The sequence below is a fragment of the Raphanus sativus genome, chromosome 2, assembly GCF_000801105.2.
Source record: "Raphanus sativus cultivar WK10039 chromosome 2, ASM80110v3, whole genome shotgun sequence".
NCBI lineage: Eukaryota > Viridiplantae > Streptophyta > Magnoliopsida > Brassicales > Brassicaceae > Raphanus > Raphanus sativus.
Window position 1 is genome coordinate 33,516,724 of NC_079512.1, and position 25,467 is coordinate 33,542,190.

The 25,467-nt window shown below is 37.6% G+C and overlaps 8 protein-coding genes across 11 annotated transcripts; all 8 read right to left on the bottom strand.

Moving 5' to 3' along the window:
- Positions 1 to 235: 235 nt before the first annotated feature.
- Positions 236 to 774, bottom strand: LOC108839680 (uncharacterized). Its single transcript, XM_018612449.2, has one exon. The coding sequence runs from the start codon at positions 724 to 726 to the stop codon at positions 313 to 315; it is 414 nt and encodes a 137-aa protein (XP_018467951.2). The 5' UTR covers positions 727 to 774; the 3' UTR covers positions 236 to 312.
- A 204-nt stretch (positions 775 to 978) lies between these two features.
- LOC108839673 (pachytene checkpoint protein 2 homolog) lies at positions 979 to 4,231 on the bottom strand. The gene is made up of 14 exons (XM_018612438.2): positions 3,946 to 4,231; positions 3,787 to 3,850; positions 3,600 to 3,706; positions 3,433 to 3,500; positions 3,264 to 3,367; positions 3,061 to 3,165; positions 2,778 to 2,867; positions 2,602 to 2,677; positions 2,133 to 2,202; positions 1,981 to 2,051; positions 1,793 to 1,883; positions 1,518 to 1,645; positions 1,306 to 1,434; positions 979 to 1,211 (listed from the first exon to the last, which is right to left on the bottom strand). Exons 1-14 carry the CDS (start codon positions 4,160 to 4,162, stop codon positions 1,071 to 1,073), a joined length of 1,461 nt encoding a protein of 486 aa, XP_018467940.1. The 5' UTR covers positions 4,163 to 4,231; the 3' UTR covers positions 979 to 1,070.
- Positions 4,232 to 5,460: 1,229 nt separating this feature from the next.
- Positions 5,461 to 6,744, bottom strand: LOC108839679 (high-affinity nitrate transporter 3.2). The gene is made up of 2 exons (XM_018612448.2): positions 6,511 to 6,744; positions 5,461 to 6,134 (listed from the first exon to the last, which is right to left on the bottom strand). The coding sequence occupies exons 1-2, from the start codon at positions 6,650 to 6,652 to the stop codon at positions 5,650 to 5,652; spliced, it is 627 nt and encodes a 208-aa protein (XP_018467950.1). The 5' UTR covers positions 6,653 to 6,744; the 3' UTR covers positions 5,461 to 5,649.
- Positions 6,745 to 7,403: 659 nt separating this feature from the next.
- LOC108839677 (manganese-dependent ADP-ribose/CDP-alcohol diphosphatase) lies at positions 7,404 to 8,887 on the bottom strand. 2 transcript variants are annotated; one of them, XM_018612446.2, is made up of 2 exons: positions 8,715 to 8,887; positions 7,404 to 8,453 (listed from the first exon to the last, which is right to left on the bottom strand). In XM_018612446.2, exon 2 carries the CDS (start codon positions 8,440 to 8,442, stop codon positions 7,498 to 7,500), a length of 945 nt encoding a protein of 314 aa, XP_018467948.1. In that variant the 5' UTR covers positions 8,443 to 8,453; positions 8,715 to 8,887; the 3' UTR covers positions 7,404 to 7,497. The 2 variants fall into 2 exon arrangements, with proteins under 2 accessions (XP_018467948.1, XP_018467947.1); XM_018612445.2 differs by having other exon boundaries at positions 8,602 to 8,887.
- Positions 8,888 to 9,216: 329 nt separating this feature from the next.
- On the bottom strand, positions 9,217 to 12,325 carry LOC108839674 (serine/threonine-protein kinase AFC2). 3 transcript variants are annotated; one of them, XM_018612439.2, is made up of 12 exons: positions 12,104 to 12,325; positions 11,529 to 11,715; positions 11,273 to 11,299; positions 11,036 to 11,189; positions 10,859 to 10,907; positions 10,641 to 10,755; positions 10,391 to 10,482; positions 10,156 to 10,306; positions 10,006 to 10,070; positions 9,832 to 9,929; positions 9,630 to 9,732; positions 9,217 to 9,532 (listed from the first exon to the last, which is right to left on the bottom strand). In XM_018612439.2, exons 1-12 carry the CDS (start codon positions 12,203 to 12,205, stop codon positions 9,395 to 9,397), a joined length of 1,281 nt encoding a protein of 426 aa, XP_018467941.1. In that variant the 5' UTR covers positions 12,206 to 12,325; the 3' UTR covers positions 9,217 to 9,394. The 3 variants fall into 3 exon arrangements, with proteins under 3 accessions (XP_018467941.1, XP_018467942.1, XP_056859176.1); XM_018612440.2 differs by lacking the exon at positions 11,529 to 11,715 and having other exon boundaries at positions 12,104 to 12,244; XM_057003196.1 differs by lacking the exons at positions 10,641 to 10,755; positions 10,859 to 10,907; positions 11,273 to 11,299; positions 11,529 to 11,715; positions 12,104 to 12,325.
- A 293-nt stretch (positions 12,326 to 12,618) lies between these two features.
- On the bottom strand, positions 12,619 to 15,301 carry LOC108839678 (rhodanese-like domain-containing protein 11, chloroplastic). The gene is made up of 10 exons (XM_018612447.2): positions 14,971 to 15,301; positions 14,741 to 14,836; positions 14,541 to 14,648; positions 14,135 to 14,231; positions 13,909 to 13,948; positions 13,757 to 13,831; positions 13,353 to 13,440; positions 13,186 to 13,253; positions 12,980 to 13,052; positions 12,619 to 12,882 (listed from the first exon to the last, which is right to left on the bottom strand). The coding sequence occupies exons 1-10, from the start codon at positions 15,127 to 15,129 to the stop codon at positions 12,799 to 12,801; spliced, it is 888 nt and encodes a 295-aa protein (XP_018467949.1). The 5' UTR covers positions 15,130 to 15,301; the 3' UTR covers positions 12,619 to 12,798.
- Positions 15,302 to 15,588: 287 nt separating this feature from the next.
- LOC108839676 (uncharacterized) lies at positions 15,589 to 17,805 on the bottom strand. The gene is made up of 5 exons (XM_018612442.2): positions 17,306 to 17,805; positions 16,740 to 16,776; positions 16,421 to 16,657; positions 16,282 to 16,329; positions 15,589 to 16,197 (listed from the first exon to the last, which is right to left on the bottom strand). Exons 1-5 carry the CDS (start codon positions 17,605 to 17,607, stop codon positions 15,721 to 15,723), a joined length of 1,101 nt encoding a protein of 366 aa, XP_018467944.1. The 5' UTR covers positions 17,608 to 17,805; the 3' UTR covers positions 15,589 to 15,720.
- Positions 17,806 to 22,314: 4,509 nt separating this feature from the next.
- Positions 22,315 to 24,413, bottom strand: LOC108823496 (31 kDa ribonucleoprotein, chloroplastic). The gene is made up of 4 exons (XM_018596720.2): positions 23,807 to 24,413; positions 23,234 to 23,335; positions 22,626 to 22,907; positions 22,315 to 22,527 (listed from the first exon to the last, which is right to left on the bottom strand). Exons 1-4 carry the CDS (start codon positions 24,281 to 24,283, stop codon positions 22,468 to 22,470), a joined length of 921 nt encoding a protein of 306 aa, XP_018452222.1. The 5' UTR covers positions 24,284 to 24,413; the 3' UTR covers positions 22,315 to 22,467.
- Positions 24,414 to 25,467: the final 1,054 nt, after the last annotated feature.

Genomic DNA, 25,467 nt, shown 5'->3' on the forward strand with positions numbered 1-25,467 from the left:
TCGATTTCATCACTTGATGGCCCTCTCCTCCATGTCCAGTTGGTAACATTTTTGTTTTTGAATCTTGCATGCAATTTACATACCTTTTGAACGTAGTGATTCATTCACCTGCAAGCCTGTATGTTTAATTAAAAAAACAGCTGGCAACCAAATGAACAATTGAAGACACTCCGTATTGAATTCACTTTCTACGTTTCCAAGTTTTTATTTTTTATTTTTTTGGTAAAATGTTAAGTTCGTTTACAAGTTTTTCTTTTTTTTTTAGATAACGTTTACAAGTTTGAAGAAGTAATAGTAGCATCATGGGTTACTTTAAAATCTCTTCGAGGAACGACTAAACAAACTCCTAAGGCTGTTTCGGCTGTCCCTATTCTTCTTCTTGATGGCCTTATCCGCAGAGAAAGTATGCTCTTCTAAGGTGAGTGCTCGTTCCAATTTCTTAGAGACGGAAAGAATCTCGTAAGAATCCCACAAGGACTGTCCATACTCCCAATCCAAAAACGAAGGATGATGATGCTTCTTTGTAGTGGATAAGGCCTCCATTTTGAAACGTGAAGGTTTACCTTTGACAAAAGCATGCTTTCTTCGTGCCTCGAACTCCAGAACGGTGCTTTTAGAGGTTTGGGAGTGGCTGAGCCAAGCCTGTGCTGCTGCTTTCATCAGCTCTACTACCTTCTTCTCCTCTTTTTCTTCGTTATCATCTTTAACCTCTCGTTTCTTCTTCATCTGTTTTCTTCTCCATTTGGGGGAGGGGACTTTTGGGGCACCAAGCTATTATTATGGACCCAATATTGTGTCAGCTTTAAATGTCAGCCTTTAGTTTCTTGTCCGAATCTACTATAGCTTCTGTCTGTCTCATCTTTTCTATATATTTTTTTCTTTATTTTTTTTTTTTCAAATGCCTTGTTTTTTTCCTAGCCTTAAATTTTCAGATGACTTTGACAAACACTACTACATTATCTTTAACTATGAGAAGCGTTGGGACAAAAGAAACAAAAATATAGAACCAACAATTATTGTTACAACATCCTCCATTGTTATATTTGTTTATGACCTCACACAAGAATGGGTCATTCAGGCTGTTCAGACTTCTCTCTCTTTGCTGTCTCTATCATTGCACACAAGAAATTACTGGGATCATGACTGTGTGGATCTGCAAGTGCTGCGTGTGCTAGAAACGGAAGCTTCCTCAGTGATCTCCCACTTAAACCCTGCATCACGAAGTCAGATCCAGTTTCATTTATATCCTTTTTTCTCTCAGCTTTATTCTCTACAATCAGTACAAAAGTATTCTTAAAGTCTGACCTCACACGATTTTGCAGCTTCTATCAACTGTTTACAGAACCAGGGAACTGTATCTGTATCATGGAGCTCATTTGCATTCACCTTTTCTTTCAAACTTGAAAAGCTTGGAATAGAGAGTCCATCACAGCCCTATACCAAGTATTTTGTAAGATATAATTGCTCATCCTTCAGTGTAGTTAATATAAAAAAGTATGGGCGAGCTTGTATTGTACCTGGAAACTTGATATGATCCCTTTGCTTATCAATTCCTCAACACACGACCTTAATATTTCATAACGAACATGAAGAGTTGGAGGGCCAACATAAGCTTTAATGTCAGCTCGATCCACGAAAGCAACATCTGTAACAAGTATTTATGTGTGAAATCTCACAATACTTGAATGGGAACTCAATGCTGATTATCATGCAGAGGAATAAGGATATATGGTAGCGAAAAAAAGAAGTCATGGGGCTAAGGGATATGATCAAATTAGAACCACCAGCTTACCAATAGCAGTAGTTATATTTGATGTTGTAAGGATTATCACATTAGGTGCTGATTTCAGTTTGTCCATTTGTGTAAGTAGTGCATTCACAACCTGTTACAAACACAGTGTGATTTGGTCTTTGAGGATTAAGAATTGGTTCCTTCCCAGATTCTAGGTGTCTATGAAATGCAAAAGCTAGTTGGAATACCCGGATAGAATCTGAAGGTTCTGAACCAGACAGTGCAGCTTTCCGTGCAGCAGCAAGACTTTCAACTTCATCTGCAGGCAGAACAAAATCAGGCCTAACAGGAGAAACAAGCCTACTATATTAAAAAAACTATAACAAAATCATTAACTCACCGATCAAAACAAATACTAGATTGTTATCTTCCTCCACCATCTCTTGTATCTTTTGGAAAAGCTTGGCAACCTATATTGCGAATTAGTAAACATAGCGAGATTTCTAATAAACTTTGTCATCTAAGATACATGTGATCACTTTACATAAATAATTTCCAAGCCAGACAATCATGACATGGCAGAATTCCACTTGCTATGATCAGTAGATAAAGCAGATTGAGTATTGAAGTTCACTGTACGTGATCCATGAGTAGAGCAGATTAAAAAAATTTCCTCGGAAGAGCTAGGCAGCTGTAAGTGGTTACTTAATTAAGTTGAGTTGAACTAACTACAAGGTGGCCACAAATCTGGTTGAAGTCCAATATTCAAGAGGTACAAAGCAAGCTTACTGAACCCACCTACTGTCTAAAATCCATGCTAAAGGGAAAACTAAGACTAGAGTTAAAGAAAGATCAATTCAGTGTCATACCAGCTTGCCACTTTCAGAGAACCATTTACTAAATAGAGAGTGAGCATTGACTTCAATCAATTGGCAATGAGGATATCTGACAAAGGAAGCATAAATCAAAGTCAAAACAGAAAGATAATAGAAATAATACAGTCAATATAGATTCTGATAGGGAACCATTTAGTCTAGAAGAGGACCTAGAGTTGCAGCGAATTGAAAGCTTTTGAGCCAATGCTTTGCAAAGAGATGTTTTGCCAGTCCCTGGTGGTCCGTGCAAAAGAACAATCCTGCAGAAATTTTCAACGAATCATTAATACTTCAGTGTTGAACAGGGACCAGCGAGATAAAGCATCAGATCAAGATACAAAAGAACAAACAAAACGGGATAAAAATAAACTGAGCTTGCTAAGCAACTCAGCTAGTGTAGAAAATAAAAGCAGATATAACATGTAGTGAAAAAACCATACAGATGTCTCTCACCTGTTCCATGAAACGAGATTTGGATTAACACCCTTCTGCGTGAACAGCAAAGCACTTGCGGCGTAACGGAGTAACCGTTGCTTAAGTCCAGATTCATATATCAAGCTACACAAAACAAACAAAATATCCAGACACCACTGAATAAACTGCCTGAGAGGCATTACTGTCTTATAACCAAGTCAAGACCATACTCGCAAACACACCTTTCCCATAAGCCATCAAACTCCTTAGCAGGTAGAATCCATTCATTAAAGCTGGAAGGTTGTCCATCAGGGCCCAGTTCCTCACATGGTCCTTCCTCAGTTAACTGGATGTAAAGTATAAACAAGTTAGATAGAAGAGATATTTAACTCAAATGAGGTTTGCATATACCTGAAAGGCGTGGACAACAGGCTTAACTTGCCAGAACAAGAGAACATCATTATTTTTCACCCACTCCTCTATAGATAGATACAGAGAGTTGGAAAAAAAAAACACATCAGTAACATTGCAAATTTCTGTATTGGTGATTGGAATCTACTAAAGTGACGAAGTAGTACCTGTATCACAAATGCATATGCGTTGGACATTTTCAACAAGGAACAAGTCGTGTGGAGGTATGAGAACAAGGCCATCTACATAGCTCATGCTCCTATTTTCCAGCATCCTAATTGCAAATTACAACCATTCTCTCAAAAAACGGAAACACGGTAAAGGCAAACGAGCTAGTAATGTATATTAACAAACCGTTCAACAGCTCTTTGAACGTCCTCGAGACGAGCAGTGCTTGATGGCTTTAAGCAGACCTCCACTAAGAAACACACACAAAGAGGAAGGAAAGTCATGGGAATCGATCGAATCATCGAGCAGCTAAAAACGCCAAGGAAGGAGAATAATAGTGTGTACCAGATACGAGGAACTTGTTCTCGTTGAGGGGAGCAGGAGCAGGAGAAGGAGGGGGATCGGTTGAAGCGAGTGGCTCTGCGACGCGTAATTGGTCGGGGATAATCGTTGGTGGAGTGCAATTGTGGTGAGAGAGCTCCATGGAGGCATCGTGAGGAGGATGAATCGTAACGTCGTCGAGCATAGGGTTTTGCTCGGCAATCTCCATGGGAGTGCTCATGGCGTGTGTGTTCTGGAGAGAAAGGAGGTTTTCAATTTTCAGATTTGGGATTATAGGCGGGACTCCCACTGTACCTTTTTATTTCTTTTTATTTTGTTTTTCTACTCGACCTTTTTTTTTTTTGTTTCGCAATGCACTTAAAATTTAGAGAGATATTATTAAAAAGTACATTAGCAGAATAATATGAAAAAACAAATTTAAATCGTATGACATACATTTTTAGTTATCATATGACATACATTTTTAGCTTAGTATTTGCTAACTCTCCATAATTATCTTAAATTAAATTCTATAGTTATATTTGTTAATTAATCAAATTTATAAAGTATTTAATATTCCTTTGTTTCATAATAAGTATCAAAATTAAATTTGTACACACAGATTAAAAAATCATTTAATTTTGCATATTTTTTATATAAAACATTATTATTAATATACCTACTCATATTTTAACTATTAAAAATAAAATTAATAAATTATATATTAAATGCTAAAACTACACTTATTTTTTTTATAACAATACTTTAATATGAAACAGGGAGTATCAATATTAGAAAAGACCGATAATCATTTCAGCTCATGTTAGCCAAATCTTCAGCTTGGATGGGTTATGGACAAAATGTTTAACTTCTTGGTGCCAAAAATCAACATCCCAGGTTTACCATTAAATAGTTAACTAGATTTTGACCCGCGCTTGGAAGCGCGGAATATTTTACGATGAAAAATTTCACTAATAATATAACAAATATTTTGGTAATTTCAAAGAGTGTGTTTAGAATATTTTTGCATTTAAATCAGTGTTTTTTAATTCAACCCGATTGTGATTATACCGGTTAATCCGGAGATCTAACCATTTAATTTAATTTTTTAAAATGTTCATATTAAAAAAATCATTAAAATCCGAGACTAACCGATTGAACTGTTGGATGACCGATATGTAATCTAATTTGATTTAAATTATAATAATTTCATAATTTGTAATCTTATAATCCAAATTTTAAAGTTTATTATTTTGCAATTTATAAAATTATGACGTTTGTACAAAATTTTAAAGAGAAATGATAGATATAAAATAACTAAGATTAATTATTGTATTGTTTGGAAACATTGATAGTAGTATAAAAAATATATTGTTTGGAAACATTGATAGTAGTATAAAGAAATAAGTATATTGTTTGAAAACATGGATAATAGTATAAAGAAAGAAACATTAATAATTTAATATAGATTTAATTATAAATTATAAAAGTGTATTTAATTTAAAAACTTACAAAATAAATGTTAGGTCCAACAGAATGTTTCTGTTTTAATAAGATAGATTTGGGATATGAAATGCATGTTTCAACATTTTTCAAACATTTGGTACATACATCAAAGAGGTGATCACAACGAGAAAGTAAAAACATCTTTCTTAACACAACGATCGTTCATATAGTGCAACACTTTCTTGTTCGACTCTTTAACAAAGACCCCAAAATTAACAAAACTCACTTCCGCTGCTGTAACTTGACCTTCCTCTTCTCCTTGACAAGAAAGACTAACAGAGAACCAAACGAGAATACACTGAAGCATATGGATGCTACGTCAAGCGACGTGTGACGACCACTAATGCCCTCAACGCCGAAGAGATTGGTCGTCTTTTCCGCGTCCGTGCTCTGTCCGTATGCTACTTCCTGTCCATTTACACCAATCCCGTAGGCACGTACGAAGTAGGTTCCAGTGGAGATATCGCGTTCAATGGTCCAGTTGAGTGATTGAGGGATCTTATCATAGGGTTTGGACACAATCTTGTGAAGACAGCTTTTGTCCTTAGAGATCTCGTTATGTGTCTTGCGCCACGGTCTATCAACTTGGCTGATTGGTGCATAACAAAGCTTGACCTCGACGGTTCTGAAAGCAGCATCGCCATCGACCTTGGCCGTTGACTTCAGCATCCAAGTAATTCTCACCATATCTTTTCCAGCTTCCAAAACTAACGAGAATAGTATGTAGAAATTAAGGAATAGAGAGTATGAGATGTTTAGTTGACCAAATACATACATATGTATAATTGGAAATAAAGAGTTTCTAAATCAATTAGATTTATAAAATATTATGTGTAGTTCCACTATTTTATCCTGGATCTAATATACTCATGGAAGAATTCTATTCCTATGCAAAAATAAGAAAAATCATATTATCATTCCTAAGTTTGAAGATAACATATTCAAAGTGCAGTCTACTCTATTACTTGTAGCATACAAAAAGGCACGTTCACTAAGCATGAATAGATTTGGTAGTGGATTTGCAAGATTATATATGGACCAAAACTTATTTATAAGGCAAAGGGACAACGAAAATTTACAAACCTACACCATCTTTCATGGGTTTTGCCGTGACCTCGAGTGAGTTTTCAAGGTTGGAGAAGAGACTAACTTCGGTAGCTCCATGGTTCGACTCTATCGATGAGAAGATAAGAAGTGAAGCAAAGAGGAAATTTTGGATAGCCATCTTTGGATCTGAATTTCTAGAAAGAGAAATATATGTTTTAATGAAGACTTGAGACTGCAGTTATCGTGTGATCATGAGCATTTTAAGAGTCTAGTGTTATCGTCACCATCATACGAAAAGTCTATAAATCGTTTGAGATGTATTTTGTTAGAGAAAAAATTTTATCCTTAGAAATTTCAACATTTCTTAGAAATGCGAGTTTTTGGTCTCATCAGTCTTTATTGTTTGAATTGCAATGACTGCAGTTATGATAAAGAGATGAAAAATCAGTTTTGAGTTCTCTTACATTTTAGGATTGTACTTTATTCTACATTTTTTCTAAGGATTCGACTCAAAAAAAAAAATCTCTACTTTTTTTCTTTCAAAAACAGATGAGCTCTGTAATAAAAAATGTGTGTTTGCTCTAATCAGTCTAATGTATGTATATATAAATAGAGAAATGCTATTTTATAGAGAAATGTTTGAAATGGTTAACACTAACAGATCCTAAAATAAAATTAACCAAAACATTATCTGTACCTCTTTTGTTATCTGGACTGAATGTATTAAAGAAGCATAACTGGTAAGCATGTGTTACATGAGTACCACCTGTAAATTACAGCTAGACACTACCGGTGGTACTCATGTAACACATAACCAAATCCAAAACAGATTATATGATAATGATTTTACTCGTCCAAAACTAATGTTTATTTCATCCACCTTATTCCCAAAGCATAAAAAACACATAGGTACATGCAGCCGTATGATATTACAATCACAATAAGAATATAATTTCATCATATAACAATCGAATGATGTTTTACAATATCTGCATTCAAGACAAATCATATTTATCAATTCCTCTAGATCTCAAAGTCAGTGCTCTGCATCCGATCAGTACCAACAAGAGACAACTTGTTCTCATACACATCAACATACCCAAACGAATACGTACCTGGCGGGCACTCCAAGGCAGCTTCCAATGACCTATGATGAACCCCATGAGAATCAACAAAGTATCCACCTTTATGATCATGCCCCGACAAACAAACCTTAACAACATCATACTTGTGTATAACACTCATCACTTCATCAAAATTCCACATCAACGCAGCTTTAGACGCCACGCCAGGACTCATAGGGACATGCCCGCACACGATAACTCTCTGATTCAACTCCTTCGCACCCCGAAGCACACCGTCCAGCCACTCCAGCTGCTTCTCCCCCACGCCACCGTTATACTTAACGAACCTCCTCTCAACATCCACAAGCCCCTCGGGGCTGTTCTTCTCCGAGTTCGGGTTCCTCTCCTCGAGTATCTTCAACGCAGCGAGCGTCTTGGGATGATCCTCGGGCCAACCAACAGCGCTGATGTCGTACCCGTCTAACACCACGACTCTATACTCAGGGGTAGGCGAGAAATCGTAGTAAGCATTGTCGTCACCGTCACGGCGAGGGATGTTTAGCAGAGGAAGCAGCTCTCGGCGCGGGAGGTTGTAGAGGCAGTGGTTGCCGATCATGTGATAGACGGGGCCTTGGAATTTTTGGAATTCGTGGACGAGTTTCTTGGTGGCGGATAGAGATTGGTCCTTGGGACAGAAGCCGTCGACGATGTCACCCATGTTGATGACGAATTTGAGGTTTCCGTGTTGGTTCCAAGCTTGGACTGCTTTCTGTAGGACGAGGATGCTGTTTCTGTAGTACCTGGGAGTGCCTAAGAAAGAGCGGCCGTCTGGAATGTCGGCGTATTGAACATCGGCGATGACACCGAATGAGAAGAGAGGTTGTGTGGTTACAGAACCCATCATGAACTCCACCTCTGAACATCCACAAAAGAATAAAAGTTATTCAACAGTTGGTAGAGAATGTAAATCAGAAAACAAACGCTGGATGGAGAACGCTGCAATTGTAAGTTATTTTCGGAATAAGAATCATTAAGACATCTAATTGTGATGTAAAGACAAAACCGTGGACGGAGTCAATGCTTGAGATCTCTCGCGCAAGATCGTGGATAGGAGACGGAAGTCGTTGAGTGCCGAAGAACATTAACAAACAACATTATGGTAGACGAAGGACTTACAATTACAACAATATAGCTTTGCGAGATTTGTCTTCTGTTAGGATCGGTCAGAGCTACCAGCAGAGGTCAGCCGGGATCGGAGAGGTCAGGGGAGGGGGAGGATATAACGGAAGGTATTCTGTTTCTTATTTGCAAATCGTGTAGTTTTCCTCTCTCTGCTGATGAAAAAAAACTACATGATGTCTCTCGTCCCGTTGATTAAAGTAGTAATTTCTTTGCGTAACGCATAATATGGGGGCCTGTCACTGTTTTAATAAATTAAACAAAAGTTGGGTTGATTATAGTAAACTATAGTTTATTTATTCATTTGACTGGCTCATTTTGAAAATTTTCTTTCGCAGTTTCCAAAGATGTTACTTTTCTTTGCTACATTCAATGCGAATACGCGTACTCCATTTAAGCTGCAGCTTATAATAATTTCAATGAAAATCATCCATTATCGTCTTGTAAACATTAGATTTTGAATCCGGACGTACACGGACAAAGACTTTACCATACAAGATAGACAAATAATCGCTCTTCACTACTAAAAAGAGTGATTCAAAGCATTTGTTTTAACAAAATAGATATCAGAATTCGTAGTGGGTTGTCACGTAACACAATTTCGTAAAGGTTTTACTAGTTATTACTACTACAAACACACATCTCACTATATACATCCGTCAAATTTCAAGGTCACGTCATCTTCTCCTTGTGAAAAAAGGATGTCTCAGTGCTTCACGAGCGGTTAGTCTTTCCGCCGGATCATACCTAAGTAGCCCTTGCACCATGTTTATCAACTCTCCCGCCGAATGGTCCACATGTTGCATTATCAGATTCTGCAACAACACACGCACACACATGAACATTGTCAGCAACACAAATGAGAGTAAACGTTCGTAAAAAAAACTTCATTAAATCTAACACTTGACGAACCTGAAGCCGAGGAAGTTTCAATACTGCTTTCAGGCTGTCTCTTGAGGTTGCCCCATCAGGCCAATCCAAACGGCCTCTTCTCACATATTTCTCAGCGTGTCGGCTTTATCACATAACCAAAAAGACAAAACTACAGTTAAACACCCGCCCATATAGATGGCTGCGGTTATGATGACTTCAGAGCATTTTTTTTTTGACTCACTCCACTTTCTTAAGCATTTGTTGAGGAAACGGACCAAGAACACGCTCCATCATCGCTAGATGCTCCAGGTTTTCATGTGTTTGGAACAATGCCTCTCCCTACAAATTTCAAATCTTTCAATTAGAAACAAAAAAAGGGGACCTTCGTTAATATTCAACAACTTCAGACACATACCGTGCACAGCTCCACTATGATACATCCAATGCTCCAAACATCACAAGGATAACTCCAGCCAAGTCCTACGGCACAAACCAAATGTTTACATTAGTCTGTATTATCCGAAGCTAGAATTACATGACATGTTTAACAACAAAAGCTACTCACCTAAAATGACTTCTGGTGCCCTGTAATGTCTAGTTGACACAATGTAGCTTTGCTCCTGTCGCTCATAAGTTGTGCTACCAAAATCAATAACCTTTATTGCACTTGATTTAGGCACTCGTTTATAGGAAACATCCCTCTGTAATCGGGAACCCTGTAGCAGAAAACACAACCAAATTTCATTAGCACATTACAAGTTGGCCACACCAAGTCACATACAGAAGCATTCGAGATATACCTTGTACTCAGGAATTTTCACATAGTCCGAGGAGACTAACAGAATGTTTTCTGGTTTCAGGTCCGTATGAATCATGCGCAAGTCATGCATAACTGCAAAATTAGACAAACAAAAAGAGAGAACAAACACATTTAAAAAACGGGAGGAGTATAATCTCAATTACTTTAATGTAACCATCTCAACGACAAGCAAAACAAAGATGAAAATGCAAGCGCAAGTAGAATGAAAAAAGACTGCAAAGACTACACACATGCTACACATTCCAAGAGTTGCCAGCCAATCTCACGGACAAGATCAATGGGAAAGGAGCGATAATTGTTTTTCCGAAGAAAATCGTATAAACTTGATCCAAGCTTCTCAAATACCTGTTTCATCCATTTAAATCCATCCACAAAAAAATTTAACCCCAAAACGTTTCCCAAGCTGGGGAAAAATCATAGGCATCTCAAAATTGACTAAAACACTTACGATACATATATGGTTACGATAGTCAAACCAGTTCCGAATTTGTACACAACTGCAAAGAATAAAATGATTTAACCTTTGCAAAACAAAAACAAAAAATCTTGGGAAACAGTCTCACCCAATCAGATTTGTTAATGCATGGTTGCATGATAAAAAAAAAGTCAACAGACAAATACTCACCGATTGCCACCTTTGTCATGTTTACCAAGCTGTTGAAGCATCTCAATTTCAATCATAGCCGCCTCACGGTATTTCTTCACTCCACGAACAATTTTCACAGCCACCATTTCCTTCCTCTCCCTATCCCAACATTCCAACACTTGACCAAATGTTCCTACAAGGACGATTTAGAAAATAATTAAACAAGACACAAGTATTAAACCATAAGAAAGTAATACAACAAACATATATTCATACCTTCGCCCATCTTGCTATATATTTTATCTGCAAAAAAGAGAGCACCGAGAAATCAGAACAATGGAATCAAAACAAATCAATTATTTTTTTTCAAAGCACCAGATATACTGGATACTATATAACCAACACGCCACCTAGAGTCTGTTCAAAGACACTGAAAGATAAATCTAACAAATATTTAAAAGGTAACTCTAGGATTATCAAAAAAAAAAAAACAGTTTTTTTTTTTGTTTGGTAATGGAAAAGTGTGTATTACAGCGTGGAGTTAAGTCATCTCCCAGTTCAAACATGTAATGTCCGTCCTTGTCATCTTCACGCCAGGGAGGAGAATCATTACGAGCAACAGTCTTAACAGAAAGAGAAGTAGAGCTACTAATCTCCGAAGGAGCTCCAAAGCTTGACATATTCCCAATCTCTTGTCCACAAAACATTCCTACCTGAGCCTACACAATATTCATGTACCATAACATACAGATGAATACACCTCCCCCACTATCCTTCTTCTACTTCCTACCACGTTTTGTCTTAATATTATTCTATCTTAACACCTTAACACAATCATCTAGAATTGAAACCCGATTTATATATTGTTTGGGCAATGATAGATCTGATTGAAACCGATACAACACATAATTACATAAGAATTGGTATTTTCAAGAGCTTAATTGATTTAAAATATATTAAAAATCGCAGATCCGGAAGAATCAACACACACACATATATATAGATCGAACGTAAAATTTGAAGAAAAAAAATCGGAGATCTGAAGGAATTAAACAAAATATATAAAGTTATGATTCATGGATGATACGGAGATGAGCAGATCTATACCTTAGGCGCTGGAGGCAACACGTCCCAGCCGAGACGCGCTCTCTTTCGAGGACGGCGATCCATGTGAGTATGAGGAAACTCATGAACACGCTCCATCTCCATAATCACAGATTCGAACGGATACGAGCAAAGAAAAAAAAAACAGAGAGGATCTAATACGGGATGGTTTTTTCAGAGAGCCAAACGGCGATGATGGAGATAAGCTTTTGGGGTAAACAGAATCGCAGCCTAACCCTAGTTTTAAACCAGAGGCGAAAGAGAAGCAGTCGGGAACGATCTCGACCGTCCACGTGTAAGAGCGTAGTGTAACCAGGGTTAGTTAGAACTTGCGCGCTGGAATTAACTAGAGTTTGGTTGGCGCAATAATTGATTGGGGAATATGCTAAAACGAATAAACAACGAGAAGTGTTTTAGGTTTGTCTTAAAACGACACCCAGTTTAGATGGAATAAATATTTTTTTTTAATTCCTGAGCCGAATATTCCGAAACTCTCTTTGAACTTTTTAGAAAAAAAATAGTTAACAGAAATCGATGCTTTTTCAAAATTTAAACATGTTTTTCCACTATCTCAAGTTCAACTACTTTACCTCAAAAACTACATTCTTCAACATACATTTACAGTTTTTTTTTGTGTTTGTGAAGAGAAGCAGCATAACCACTTGGAGCTTGGATAGATAGATAGAGAGAGAGAGATCCTAGTGGCCTCTTAACTCCTGAATGTAATGACCAAGTTGCTGAGCCCCAAGGAACAAGGCATCCGCTGCCAGAATAACTCCAAACTACAAACACATGACATGAGACCACCACTCTCTCAAGAGAGGAATACTAACTGACAAAAAAGCAACAAGAGAGATTTTGGATTTCAAAGAAACTCACCAGACGAGCAGTAAATACTAAACGGTAACCCCAACCTTCTTTCGCAGCTTGAGCTCTTTGCTGGTCTGTCCAACTACAACCAAAAAGGATCTATAAGCATAATGCCAGATGTTGCATATGATGGTCGTTTAAACACACGACAATTTTTCTCCGCATTATCTTTGAGACCTTTACTTTTAAAGCAATGAGAAGAGAGAATTCATTACCCGAGGAACTCTGAAAATCCCCCAATCCCAGCAAGCTTCAATGGCTGAGAACCTTCTGTGGCTAGATCCTACTTCGGAATGTTTTACATAAATCAGTGATTTATGAAATGAAACTTAAAAAAGACTAAAGTACAAAAACAGAAAGTTGAAAACAATTGTGATATAACCTCTACTTCAGCGGACTCTAAACCTCCTTGCACCCAGAAAATATTCTGATACCCAGCATTATATAGTAGCTCGCAAGCAGCTAAGGATCTGAAGATAAATAATGGTTGAATGAAGTAATAGATTTGAGGATATCATCCAACAATAAGATGAACCAATGTGATTCACAGTTGTAATACCAACATACTAACTTTGAGTAAGACTTAACTTTCATTTGACAAAAAAAAAACTCTCCACTGAAAATTTGATCAGAGTGTTGCTTGGGATCACTTTGTCACCGAGAATGTTAATACTATAAAAACCATAGAAACTATCCATTTTAATGTACAAATCTCACCATTAGTTACTACTTATTACTATTCTACTTGGTTAGAAGTAGGCTAATCCATTAGGCATTAATGAATACCTCAATCCTTTTTGGCAAGCAACGATCAGCTCTGTTTCTTTTGGGAATTTCTCCTCAACCTTTGGCAAGAAGAGCCTGGAAACGAAGTAGAAAAGTAAGAAAGAAAATAAGTACTGTGAAAAGGCATACAATGTGTACTATCAGAGACATACTTATTGAAAGATAAAGTAGGTGCACCACTCCACCATCCACCTGTAAGAAGTGGAAACATGGTTATGTCAGAGTGTCTAGAACCTAGAGCAATATAATTTAATCAGTGTAAACAAGCTTTAATCTATATTTTAGATGGGATTAGAAGATGATATATAGTGCACAACATATAGATAAGAGGAACATATCATATATATCATAATGGTGAAGCAGAAGAAGAAGAAGTACCCATAGCAAAACTGGTGACCTTTTTGGAAAGAGTTCCAGCGTCAAGGTTGTCTTCATTATCGAAGATAGGAACCCAGTCTGAGCCTTTGACCCATGCCTTTTGAGAAAAACAGAACAAAAAAAAAAAGAAAACGAGGGAAGAATACATTAATGAAACACAATGGTCCAAGAGTATTATGATATCTGACTAAACATTGCTCAATAAGAGGGCATCAAACTGAGGAATAGTGACAATGCCCACAGACCTCAAACTAACCTTAAAAAAAACATTCCATGCTAAGGTTAAGAGATGTTAATCATTTTTTTCTATGCAGTTACATGACTTTTTAATGGTGAAGGTAGAGACATTCTATGGATAAGAGTTCCAAACAGCATAGTAATAATCGAAAACACACGAGAATGTAACCTTGTTACGCTCGCTAGAGGGACGGACATCAAGTAGAGGTTTGTTTGAAAGCTGAATGGCATAGCCTGCTTCTCTTGGTGTTAGAAGCTTTACCTTTCCTTCCCTTAACTATGCGCAAAATATGAATTCATTTTATTTATGCTCAATTATTAAGAATGTTATATAGCTGGACAAACAAATCTGCAAAAAGAGGATCCTACCAAACCATCCCAGCGTTTTTTAGCAGCAGCCATGTCTCTCATTTGCTTCAGATCAACATCTTCATCAACAGCTTGCATCTTAACAACACCTACTCTCTATAACCATTCACACAAACAAACAATAAAGAGAGTCAAGTTTTCACTTTCTCATCAACCAAATCAAATGGTGAAACGTTACTGAAACGGTTAATAATGCCCACAAAAAGATATTGAGAATCCGAACAACTTACAGAGGGACGAACAGTGGAAAAGGACGTGGTTCCGACGGCCAAGTTAAGTGAAGATGCCATTGATGAAGTCATCATCATCCTCGACCTCTGTTTTCTGCAAAGATTAGAACCAGACGACGCTAACAGAGGATTTAGAATGGGAAGGGATATAGACTCCATGAGTTAAGCGGTTATGAGCTTTCTCAGCGAGTAGAACAGAGAAAGGATGAAACTTTTGATTATCCAGGAAATCTCAACTTGGAGTAGTAAAAAAAAAAATTCTAAAAGGATAAAACTCTGAGAAAAAAAAAAGAGATATTCAGTTTCGGGCTATTGGACCGATGATTAGTTTCGGCTTCATCGAAACATTCTTTCAGAACCCGACTCAAAAGCTATGTCCGCGACACGACCGCAAGTACTGTACTTGTTTTTGTTTAGAGTTTGGATAATTTAGTTATTGTAGATTTCGGAAGCCTAGGACGAGTGGATCGATATGTATGGGCCAAGAGAAGCCCATCCACATAATCTTTGTGCATACTTCCTCCAAAAACAACTTCCACATTGCCAACAAGAACAAGAAGGGACAGTCAACAATACTAAAAAAACCAGTCAAAAGTGTTTTGTAGGAACAGTCGGAGAAGTTGGCGAATTGGTTAAAATCTATTATCTGTTGATTCCTTAGTCTGACACGGAAACAAAAACTAGAATACAAAACACATCCCAATAAATTAAAACCGAAACTCAAATACGAATCTTTAAACATCAAACCCCTCACTCGTTAATTCGGTTTCTGTCCAACCAATCCACGCTCTTACGTGCTCTCTCCATCGTCTGAGACTTATCTCTGTATATGTCCACACTCCTCCTCGACCTCTCCATTTCCTCAAACGGAATCTTCAGCTTCTCAGGTCTCTCAATGTGGCTCAGCTTGTATCCTTGAAACTTGAGCCTGTCCACGCTTTTCCTCGGTTGTTTTTCTCTTCCGTCCTTGCTCTTCTTCGGTGCATCTACGCTATGCCGAGGAGGAGGGTCTCCTCCTTCCATGCTTCTTCTCGAGAAAGAACTGTTCCTTTTCGATGCTGATTTCTCCACGGCGCACACGAACTTCTTGAGATGGCCAATGTACTCGGGGAAGAGCTCGAGATCGCAATGGTTCCCGCCTTTGAGCCATAACGGTTCGTATTTCTCTTGGCAGAGTTCCCACAGCTGCTTCCCATGCGAGAAGTCAACCACATCATCCGCTGTTCCCTGCAAAACTCAGAGAAGCTTTCACCAATAAATACTTATACTGAAGATGATTGAACAGAGAAAGGGTCCATACCACAAACTTACATGGATCACGAGGACAGGACACCTCACCAGAGAAATCTTGTCAACGTTCTGTAGAAGAAGAAGAAGAAGAAGAAGATCAAAATAAAATGCTGACAAGGATGTACAGAAAGCAAAAAGGGTGTATATGATGCTTGCTTACCTTGTATATGTCAAACCAATAAGTTCGCTTGACGGAATACATGACTCTAAGCCCAGAAAGAATTGGACTATGGAGAATGGAAGCTCTTAGACGAGGCAAACGTGCAGCGAGGTCAACGGTCGGACCACTCCCTACAGATTGACCATACAGAATAATGTTTTCCTGCTTTGCTCCATAGTTCTCTTCCAGACATTTGTAAGCAGCCTCAATATCAGCATAAGTATTTTGCTCGCTGGGCTGCAACAAAACCAAAAAGATCAATAATGTTCGCCACGGAACTAAAGAGAGCCAGCCTTAGGAGGATATGTAGTTTACTCACCTTCCCTGATGATTGGCCATACCCTGAATAGTCGTACCTGTGAACACAACCACAACATGTTTACACGAGTAAATCCTACTATAGTCCGGTTCATTATGAGATTAGACAGAAGAAAGGGAGACACTAATCTATGATGAGCTGTTCCATCTCAAAGAGCTACATTTTGCCTTTAACAAATACAAAACAACAGATCTGGAATGTTTAGGAATAGAAATGTTGGCACAAAACCAAAAACATCAAACTCATTGAGTTTAACTCAAGCCCTACCGCAAAACCACTTTTGTCTCCTTGATTAAAGGAGTATTGTAGATCTCTATTAAGAACAAATCATAAAAGCAAAAAAATTCTAGACTTTATTCTGCAAAACCTAAACTTTCAGAAGACTATCAGCTTCTACACACTGAGAGAACACAACTATGCTGGATTTTTTTGGCATCTAGAAGCTTCAAATCTACTTGAAAACAGAGCAATTATTAAAAAATAAAAATCAAAACTTTCTCAGAGAAAGATCTGTGCTTTGAAATTCAAAAAGGGGAAGCAAGGAAGGAAGAAAGAAAGAAACTAACCCCATCAAATTGACGCGGAGGTGAATACTGAGCTCGATGAAGAGCTCGTACATCTGACCTATATCAGCAGCATTCCCGTGTGAATACAGAAGAGTCGTTGCCGCCATAGGGTACCTGATGTACATGGCCACGATCTCCGTGCCTCTTCGCGTCGGGAGACGCAGAACGTCGACGTTTTCTCGATGTGGGAAAGGGTCCATCAGCAGAAGCTCCGTTGCCTCGTCTCTGGTGATCTTGTAAGACGGCGGATTCGGCGGAAAGAAGGCTAGCTTCGCCGCCATTGATGATGTCACGCCTCCCATATCTCTCCCAAGTTAAAGTTAGTACCTTTCTCTCTGAGAGAGAGTCTGTAAAGTGTATATAATAATAATAATAATAATAAGTGAAGAAGTCTCGCTGGAGTTTGTTGTTGTTTCAGAGAAGAAGACGAAGCTGATGGTGATGATTGCTGCGAAACATTCCTTCTCTTTCTTTTTTAGAGAGAGACGGACGGGGCAGAGATGACCGGTGACCGATTTGAACCTTCATATTATTCTTGTTTTCAACGTTAATCTTTTTTTTTAAAAATTTTACTCCCTCTGTTTTTTTAAGATGTATGTTTTGATGTTTTCACACATATTAAGAAAACACATTAACTATACATCATTTTTAAAAATTATGAATTCCAATGCATTTTAACCAATAGTCTTTCAATAAATTCAATCAATTTTATTGAAATTTGCAATTTTTGTATATAAAACATAAAAATTACATCTTTGTGAAACAATTTATTTTTCTAAAACATCTATCTTTAAAAAATAACTTTTATTATCGATAACCAAAATGGAGATCTTGTCTGTATTGAGACTCTAAACACCGAACCCTTGTTCCGGAATATTTCTTTTTAATTACAAAAAGTTACACTTTCAACATATAAATTAACAAACTGAAAGAAAAAAAAATCATTAGTTCATTTCACTATTCATAATTATAACAGTTATATGTATTGAGAAAGAATTTTGTTTCTATATAGATATTTGTATATTTGTATGACTTTCTATTGACATTTTTATATCAATGTATTGAGGAGCTATCCTAGTGCTTAGCCTTAATAAGTAACTCATGAGACCATGTGTGATTCACATGGATAAACATCATAGAGTCCATTACAAGTAAAAAAGAAAAGATTCTTGGTCACAAGTTTGGTGTAGCTAAATTTGTTTTCTGCAATATGCTTCAAGATTGTGTTTTTAATATGAAAGAAAAGAACTTTTGGGGACTACTATTCGAATTTTTAAGATACATGTATTAAATGAATTTTTACAGGTTGTAGGGTTTGAGGGTACACGTGGATGGTTGGTTGCCCTTGAAAGAATTTACTGGCAGCATCATGGGTTAGGAGGATGGGGACCAATCATCCATTCCTCCAACCCTTTTTTTTGCCCTCAAAGTTTTATATATACATCCCTCTATGTTTTCTTTGTCAACTATAACTCTTTTGTAGCTTTCTTAAATTTAAAACGATCAACGTCGCCGAAGATCTCATAGGCAAGTTGGCTACACCACTTTGTTTGCTTTTATTTATGGCATTAGTAAAGATTCGACCATCCTTTCTTACTTGGAACAAAGATGGTTTAGTAGGATCTAAAGAGTAAAACGAATAGCATTTATTCTTTTTTTTTTTGTATTCAAGAAATTCAAGATCTTTGGTTCATAATGTTCCTTAGTTCGGATCAGTCTTTCTACCTAGGACACACGAGTTGGACCTAAAATTTATAGGGTCCTAAACATTTTTAAGTTAATTTTTATTTGTTTAAATATTGATAGTTTGGGAATCATTCAGTCTATAAATAGTAGCTTTTAAGAATTTCAAGGTCGTGAACAAAAAACAAAAAAATTCAAGGTCAATACAAATGTTTCATCTGGTTATGTCTAGGTCATGAGAACCGGTCCTCACACATACCTCGTTCCTAATGTTGCATAGTTCAGTAAGGAGAACTAAATGGTCTCCAGGTGCCAATAGCATTTTTTTTTCTTAGAACTAGTTTTATTCAGAAGGAACAATTCAAAGGTAGTTTCATTTTGCCGTGATCTCGAGGAAATTCGTAACCTAATAAAATAATTCAATAGTATTGCTGTAGTTATAAAACGTTGGCGATGGATCCAAAATTAATTAATAGAGTAAGGCAAAGAGACAAGCGTGAAAACTAACGGAGATGACTGGTCGAGAAACTAAGGGCTAAGGTTGGGATAAGAGCGAGGTTGGAAGAAAGTTCCAAGACAAGATCTGGCCGAGAAATGAATCATCAATGTCGCTCTATTCTCATACACTTTGTTCTCTATCTCTCTCTTTAATTGTCTTTTGTTTGCGTCTATTTTTTGTTATAATGTTAGGCTCATGCATGAATATATGGACCATTCATTCTTTTGTATCCCGACAAATGTTGCATTTCCATATTCTGGTAAAGCGACTTAACGAGCACGATTGAGACTTTGTTTTCTTTTTGCTTATTGTTTATTTATTTTTGTTAGTTTAGCTTAGATATCTCAGTTTAGCTATCTCCTAACTTAGTTTAGATATATCTCACATTCTCTCATTAAGACTCCGCTCATTTTATAATAGTCTGAGCTCTAGGGTTAGCTTATCTAGTTATCTCTTCTTCTTCTTTTTTTTTTGTTAAAAGATGTTCGGGATTTAACCCATAATCTTCCCCATGTCCGGAATTAGTCTTTAGTTATCTTTGTTAGATCAGTTTTTAAATACACCACGATGTGACACAGGAGACAATACATGCATGTATGATCTATTAATGATGCTCCCTCTGTTTTTCTTTATTTGAAGTTTCAGAGATTACCACATAAATTAAAGCATTGAATAGAATACCTTTTATATCCTCCATTAACTGATTATTATATCCCGTAAAGCACATTGATAGAATGAATATAAGGGTAAGTATAGTCTTTTGTCAATAATTTTGCATTATTTTTTGACACAAAACAATTGTTCCAAAACGTCTATTATAAAAACTGAGGGAGTAAAATTTAAGACCCTCCAAATATGATAACAAAAATTTTAGGCTCATCACATAGTAGACAAGATGCACCTTCATCTCTGATTACCTTATTGCTTAACCATCATCCAATACCGCAAGTGTGATACAGTGATAGCGAACAATATCTAACCTACGGGTGTTATAAGTCGGTGGATTAAATGCATTTCTTCTCCTCCAAGCATCATGGGAACAAATCTGACTTCGACATGACCTAATGGTATGAATGGGGTAAATAATCCTTGTCAGCTTAAGCTTATAAAAATATTGTTCAGAAAATAGCTAGTGAGTTAACATGAAGTGATTAGGATTACGAGCCACCATTTACTGGTGAAGAAACACTAGCGACCATCTAGTTAATTAGTTTACTATAATTCATTCAAAAAAAAATAGTTTACTAATGCTCTATTGTTTCCTTCACAAGTTATTTATGCCAAGAATTGTGCTTGTGTTCCTAGCTAGGAGGAATGTTGAACAATATATGGAAAGCTAGTGTACGTGTTTGTTGGTTGTTATCATTCCAGCCTACAAGAACGAGACTAATTAAAATCTATTATCGTTTGAGTTTATCCTATGTTATTTTACATCGACTTAGAGAGAGTGTCGCAGTTGTAACGTAATTCAAGTAAACGTTAAAGTATATGCATTTATTTAAAGTTTGACATAGAAATGAATATTATGAGAGGTTCCGTATTTTAAGGATAACAAAGTTACAAGCCATTACAACACTTTCAGCTAACTCACATTATTTGTTGTCCTCTCTGTTTAATACTTATTCAAAGCTAAAACAAGAGTGTGGGATTGGAGCTATTTCTAATTATGCTTCTTTTTTTTTGTCTTTGGGCCTTCGGGTACAAACTACAATTCTTACAAGACACCGCAGACACTTTGCTCACATATAAACTAGATTCATTGTTTGTGTAACTACAAAAGCTTAAATAATTGGTTTGTGACTGAAATAGTTATTTTGGCTTTGCCTTTTGAGTAGTGGCCATACCACACCACTGATCGTGGATATCAATGAATTGAATGACTCCATGCATTATTTGCTTTTGATTCCCTCAAATATGCTAACATTGAAGTTGTACAACATAAGGAAGATTCTCCTAAATTCGGACCTAATTTGTCTTCTTGTGAGATGCTTTTATTGCTCTTTGCCTATAAGAAACAGCATTGTCACTACCCCCAGACCACATAGGAAGAGATAAACAACACCGAAAACAGAGAGGAGAGAATGAGTAAGGTTTGTAGATTTCTGATCAGTGAAGTTAAAAGAGACTGCAAAAATTGTCGTGAGAGTTCCAAACAAAGTGACAAGAGGGCAACCATGTACATAGCAGAAGCTAATTATGTGAAGTATGGTCTTGGCTAATAAGACTAGACTCATCCTCTATGCCTGACTTCACATAATCCGCTCCTGCTATGTACATGGTTCCCATTCTACCGCTCTGTTTGTCATCTCTCCCGCTGTGTACATGGTTCTAGCTGTTTATTTGCTTTTGAGATTTCATGCTATAATTACGACAAGAGCCCGTACATCTGACCTATATCAGCAGCGTGCGAATACAGAAGAGTTGTGATGGTCACACATCCCATCTTTTCTCCCCTCATTGTCTTGTTTTGGAGCTTTATTCTAAAGTAAAAAAAAAATCGAACAATCACTTAAATTGATAAAGGATAAGCATATGAGGAAGAGAAGGATGAACTCTGGTCGCAGAATGTATTGATAAACTAACTTAGTTTAGCTATCTCATAGTGTATTAGTGTCTAATTAGTTTAGACTGTTAGATACCTCAAAATCTCTAATTAAGACTCCGCTAATTTTATATCACATAGGCATGCAGGTGTGATCTATTAAGAACTTTTGAAATGATGAAAGTTAGCAGCCGGATTAAGACCCCTCCAATTAGGAGGCACACATTTTAGGCTCATCATATACTGGACAAGAACATTGCACCGTCACCTTTGATTATTACCATATTGCTTAACCATCACATATAAATTACTTTAGAAGAAGCTTCGCACTCAGAGTTCAAACTTCAAACAAACAAAAAAAAATCGCCAAAAGAGTGTAAGAATCTCGTCTAAACAAACCACAAGAGGTGTGAAGAGAGTTAAGGGTACAAAGAGATCTTAAAATCGCCTCGGGCGCTCCTCCGCTACATTTACTCTGATAGCTCTACCCTCCATGTTCTGTAAATACAAACACAAAGAAAGATCGAATGGATGAGAGATGATCACAAAAAATCATGAAACCTGTGTCCATATGAGGAAAGGAGAAAGGTAATCACCTGTCCATCAAGAGCAGCGATAGCGTCGTTGAGTTCAGTCTCGTTAGACATTGTGACAAACCCGAACCCACGTGAACGACCTGTCTCACGGTCATAAACCACACGAGCTTCCACTACTTTGCCATGCTCACTGAATACTTGTTCTAGACGCCCATTGTCAACATCCCACGGAAGGTTTCCCACGTAGACTCTGAATGCAGGCTCGTATACCCGAGGTTGGCGTTCTGGGCGTGAGCCTCTTGGAGCTGCCTTGTTTACTGTCAAAGCCCGTCCGTTCAGATCCTGAAAAAACATGAAAAGACCAAACCAACACAGATGCTCAGTAATGTTCTCACAACACACAATTAGAAATTACACAGTCCCCAACTCCACTCAGTTGCCAGAACGTCTCAGGCAAAAAACTTTCAATAGAGATGCAACAAATGAGGATAGGTAGTGAACAACTGAGATCAAATGCGGAAGCGTCCATATGAGATTGACAAACTAACTGCTTTTCAAGGAGCAGAAAGACGGAAACTTTGGTTGGATTAAGAGCAAATAACGCCAATTATGAGCCACGACAGCACATGCTACTACTTGAGAAATGCTTCGATAACATAGAAACTTACATAACGGTTGAATTTCTCAACAGCAGTCTCAGCTTCTTCCACCGTACTCATCGTCACAAATCCAAATCCACGACTCTGATCGGTTTCCCTATTGTAAATAACCTACAACCAGAATAATCAATCAAACGTTAGAATGACATTCAACTAAACATATACACTCAAAACCAAAAAGCATTCCACATCATCTAATGCCAACAGATACGAACTCAATCCACATAATTCTCATCACTACGACAACAGTTCTCTCGAACCAGATATGCTCCAAACACTTAAAGCCAAGAACTTTACTTTCTCTCATCCATTTTGAGGCTGCATTTGATGCAAATAGCAATGCACAGAACATACATGACCTTAAAAAGCAATGCATAATGAACAAAAACGAATAGGTTGAGGCTTATACGAACTCAATCTCTCGAACCAGATAGGCTCCAAACACAAAAAAAAAAAAGCCAAGAACTTCACTGTATCCCATCCATTTCGACTCACATTTGATTCAAATTGCAACGCATAATGAAAAAGAACGCATCAACAACAGAGGAAGGAAGGGATCAAGCAAAAAAATCACAGCGTCACCTCGGCGATTTCAACGGTACCAGCTTGCTCAAAGAGCATAGCCAAGGCTTGGCTATCAACGTCGTAAGCCAAGTTACCGACGAAGAGCTTCGCTTCTTCCGGTGGCTCCGGGAAATCGCCACCTCCTCCTTCCTCTTCCGAGAAGGTGGCTTCAGGGTCGTTCTCCTCAACGGCGACCGAAGCGCTCGAATCTCCGGTTTCCTCCCCGTCTGGCTGAGCCCAATCCGAAGTCTGGGCGAGGGAGGAGAGAAAGGGGGATTTTTTGAGGTGGGTTTTGGAGTTGAGAGAGAGGGAAAGGTGGGAGAAGGAGAAGGGTGGGTTAGTGCGTTTGGTGAGGAGAGAAAGAGTAGAGAAGCAGCGAGTTTTGGAAGAGTTGATGATAGTGGAGAGTGAAGGATGGGAGAGAAAGGTAGAAGAGGAAGAATCCGCCATGGCTAGAGGCTTCAAGGTTGATGTCAGTATCGAAGAAGAAGCCATTGCAGAACTGTGATGGATAGGAGAAAGAGGAGAGGAAGGGAAGGGTTTTACAACGGTGGGCTATGCTAGATAGGGATAAGGAAGGGACTTGAGAGCATGAGACTAGAAATTTCGAGACCAAATCGAAATAATAAAATATAAATATTTTCGAGGAAGGTTAAATATAATTCAGTGGTTGGTTCAGTCTACGGTTTACATTTTATTTGCAATGAGCTGCTACACCGGTTTATGCGATTTGCTATTTACATTATCCGCCATTCGTTGTCTTCTTCTCAACAATTTGTTGTTACTTTTTTTTTTTTAGTCTGAACTCTACGAATGCAATGTACAGCTTCTTTCTATCTTGAGTGGCGGCCTACATTACACATTCATTGTTCCTCGTGGTTATAGGAGGAAGTATTGGACTTGATCACTTGCCTTTATCCTTGATTGTAGTTAGGCCATTCAGTGATCGATGTTCATAGTTGAACATGGGAATGTAAAGGGATTTTTAGTTAGCATCTTCCGAGGATATTGCATTGCCACTGATGCATAACTCGTGGGAAGCCAAAATATATCATACGCAATTTGCAAACTAAGTTCATCACGAGAAATGTTTTTTTTTTTAACTAGTTCTCAGGTTAATTAAGCACTAGTCAGATCTTCAGAGAATCTTAAAGAATTCAAACTTCTCATGTCAGAAACAAGTTTTAGGTAGATAACAAATTAATTGTCAGTCTTGCTAAAGCCATAAGTTATTTCCCTGTAATATATATATCAACTACCTCGATCAGTTTCCCTTTCTCCCAGTTAGCTCCATAATTCATTGCTAGAATGTTTCAATCTCTTCCTTCGTAGTTGGTATACTTTTCTTCTTTTCTTTGATTCACCTTGCTTCGTTTTGGAGGTAGCCCGTCAACATAACACATGTGTACTATCATTTGAATATAAATTTTCTTCTCCACAATACAACGTCACATTTTTTTTCTCGACAGCAAACTAGTTTGAAGCTGATTCCATTTTCTCCTTCAGAATCGACCAAGTTGCACTCTGAGCTCCAATAAGTATTTGCTGCGTTTTAAAGCCAAGGTTTGAGATACATTATGATCTCTCTAGAATATAAAAAGTTGAAGCCTCAAGTGCCCTGGATAGTGGGTAGTTAAACACCTGACAATTACAACTGAATTAACCGAGCCCACGTGGAC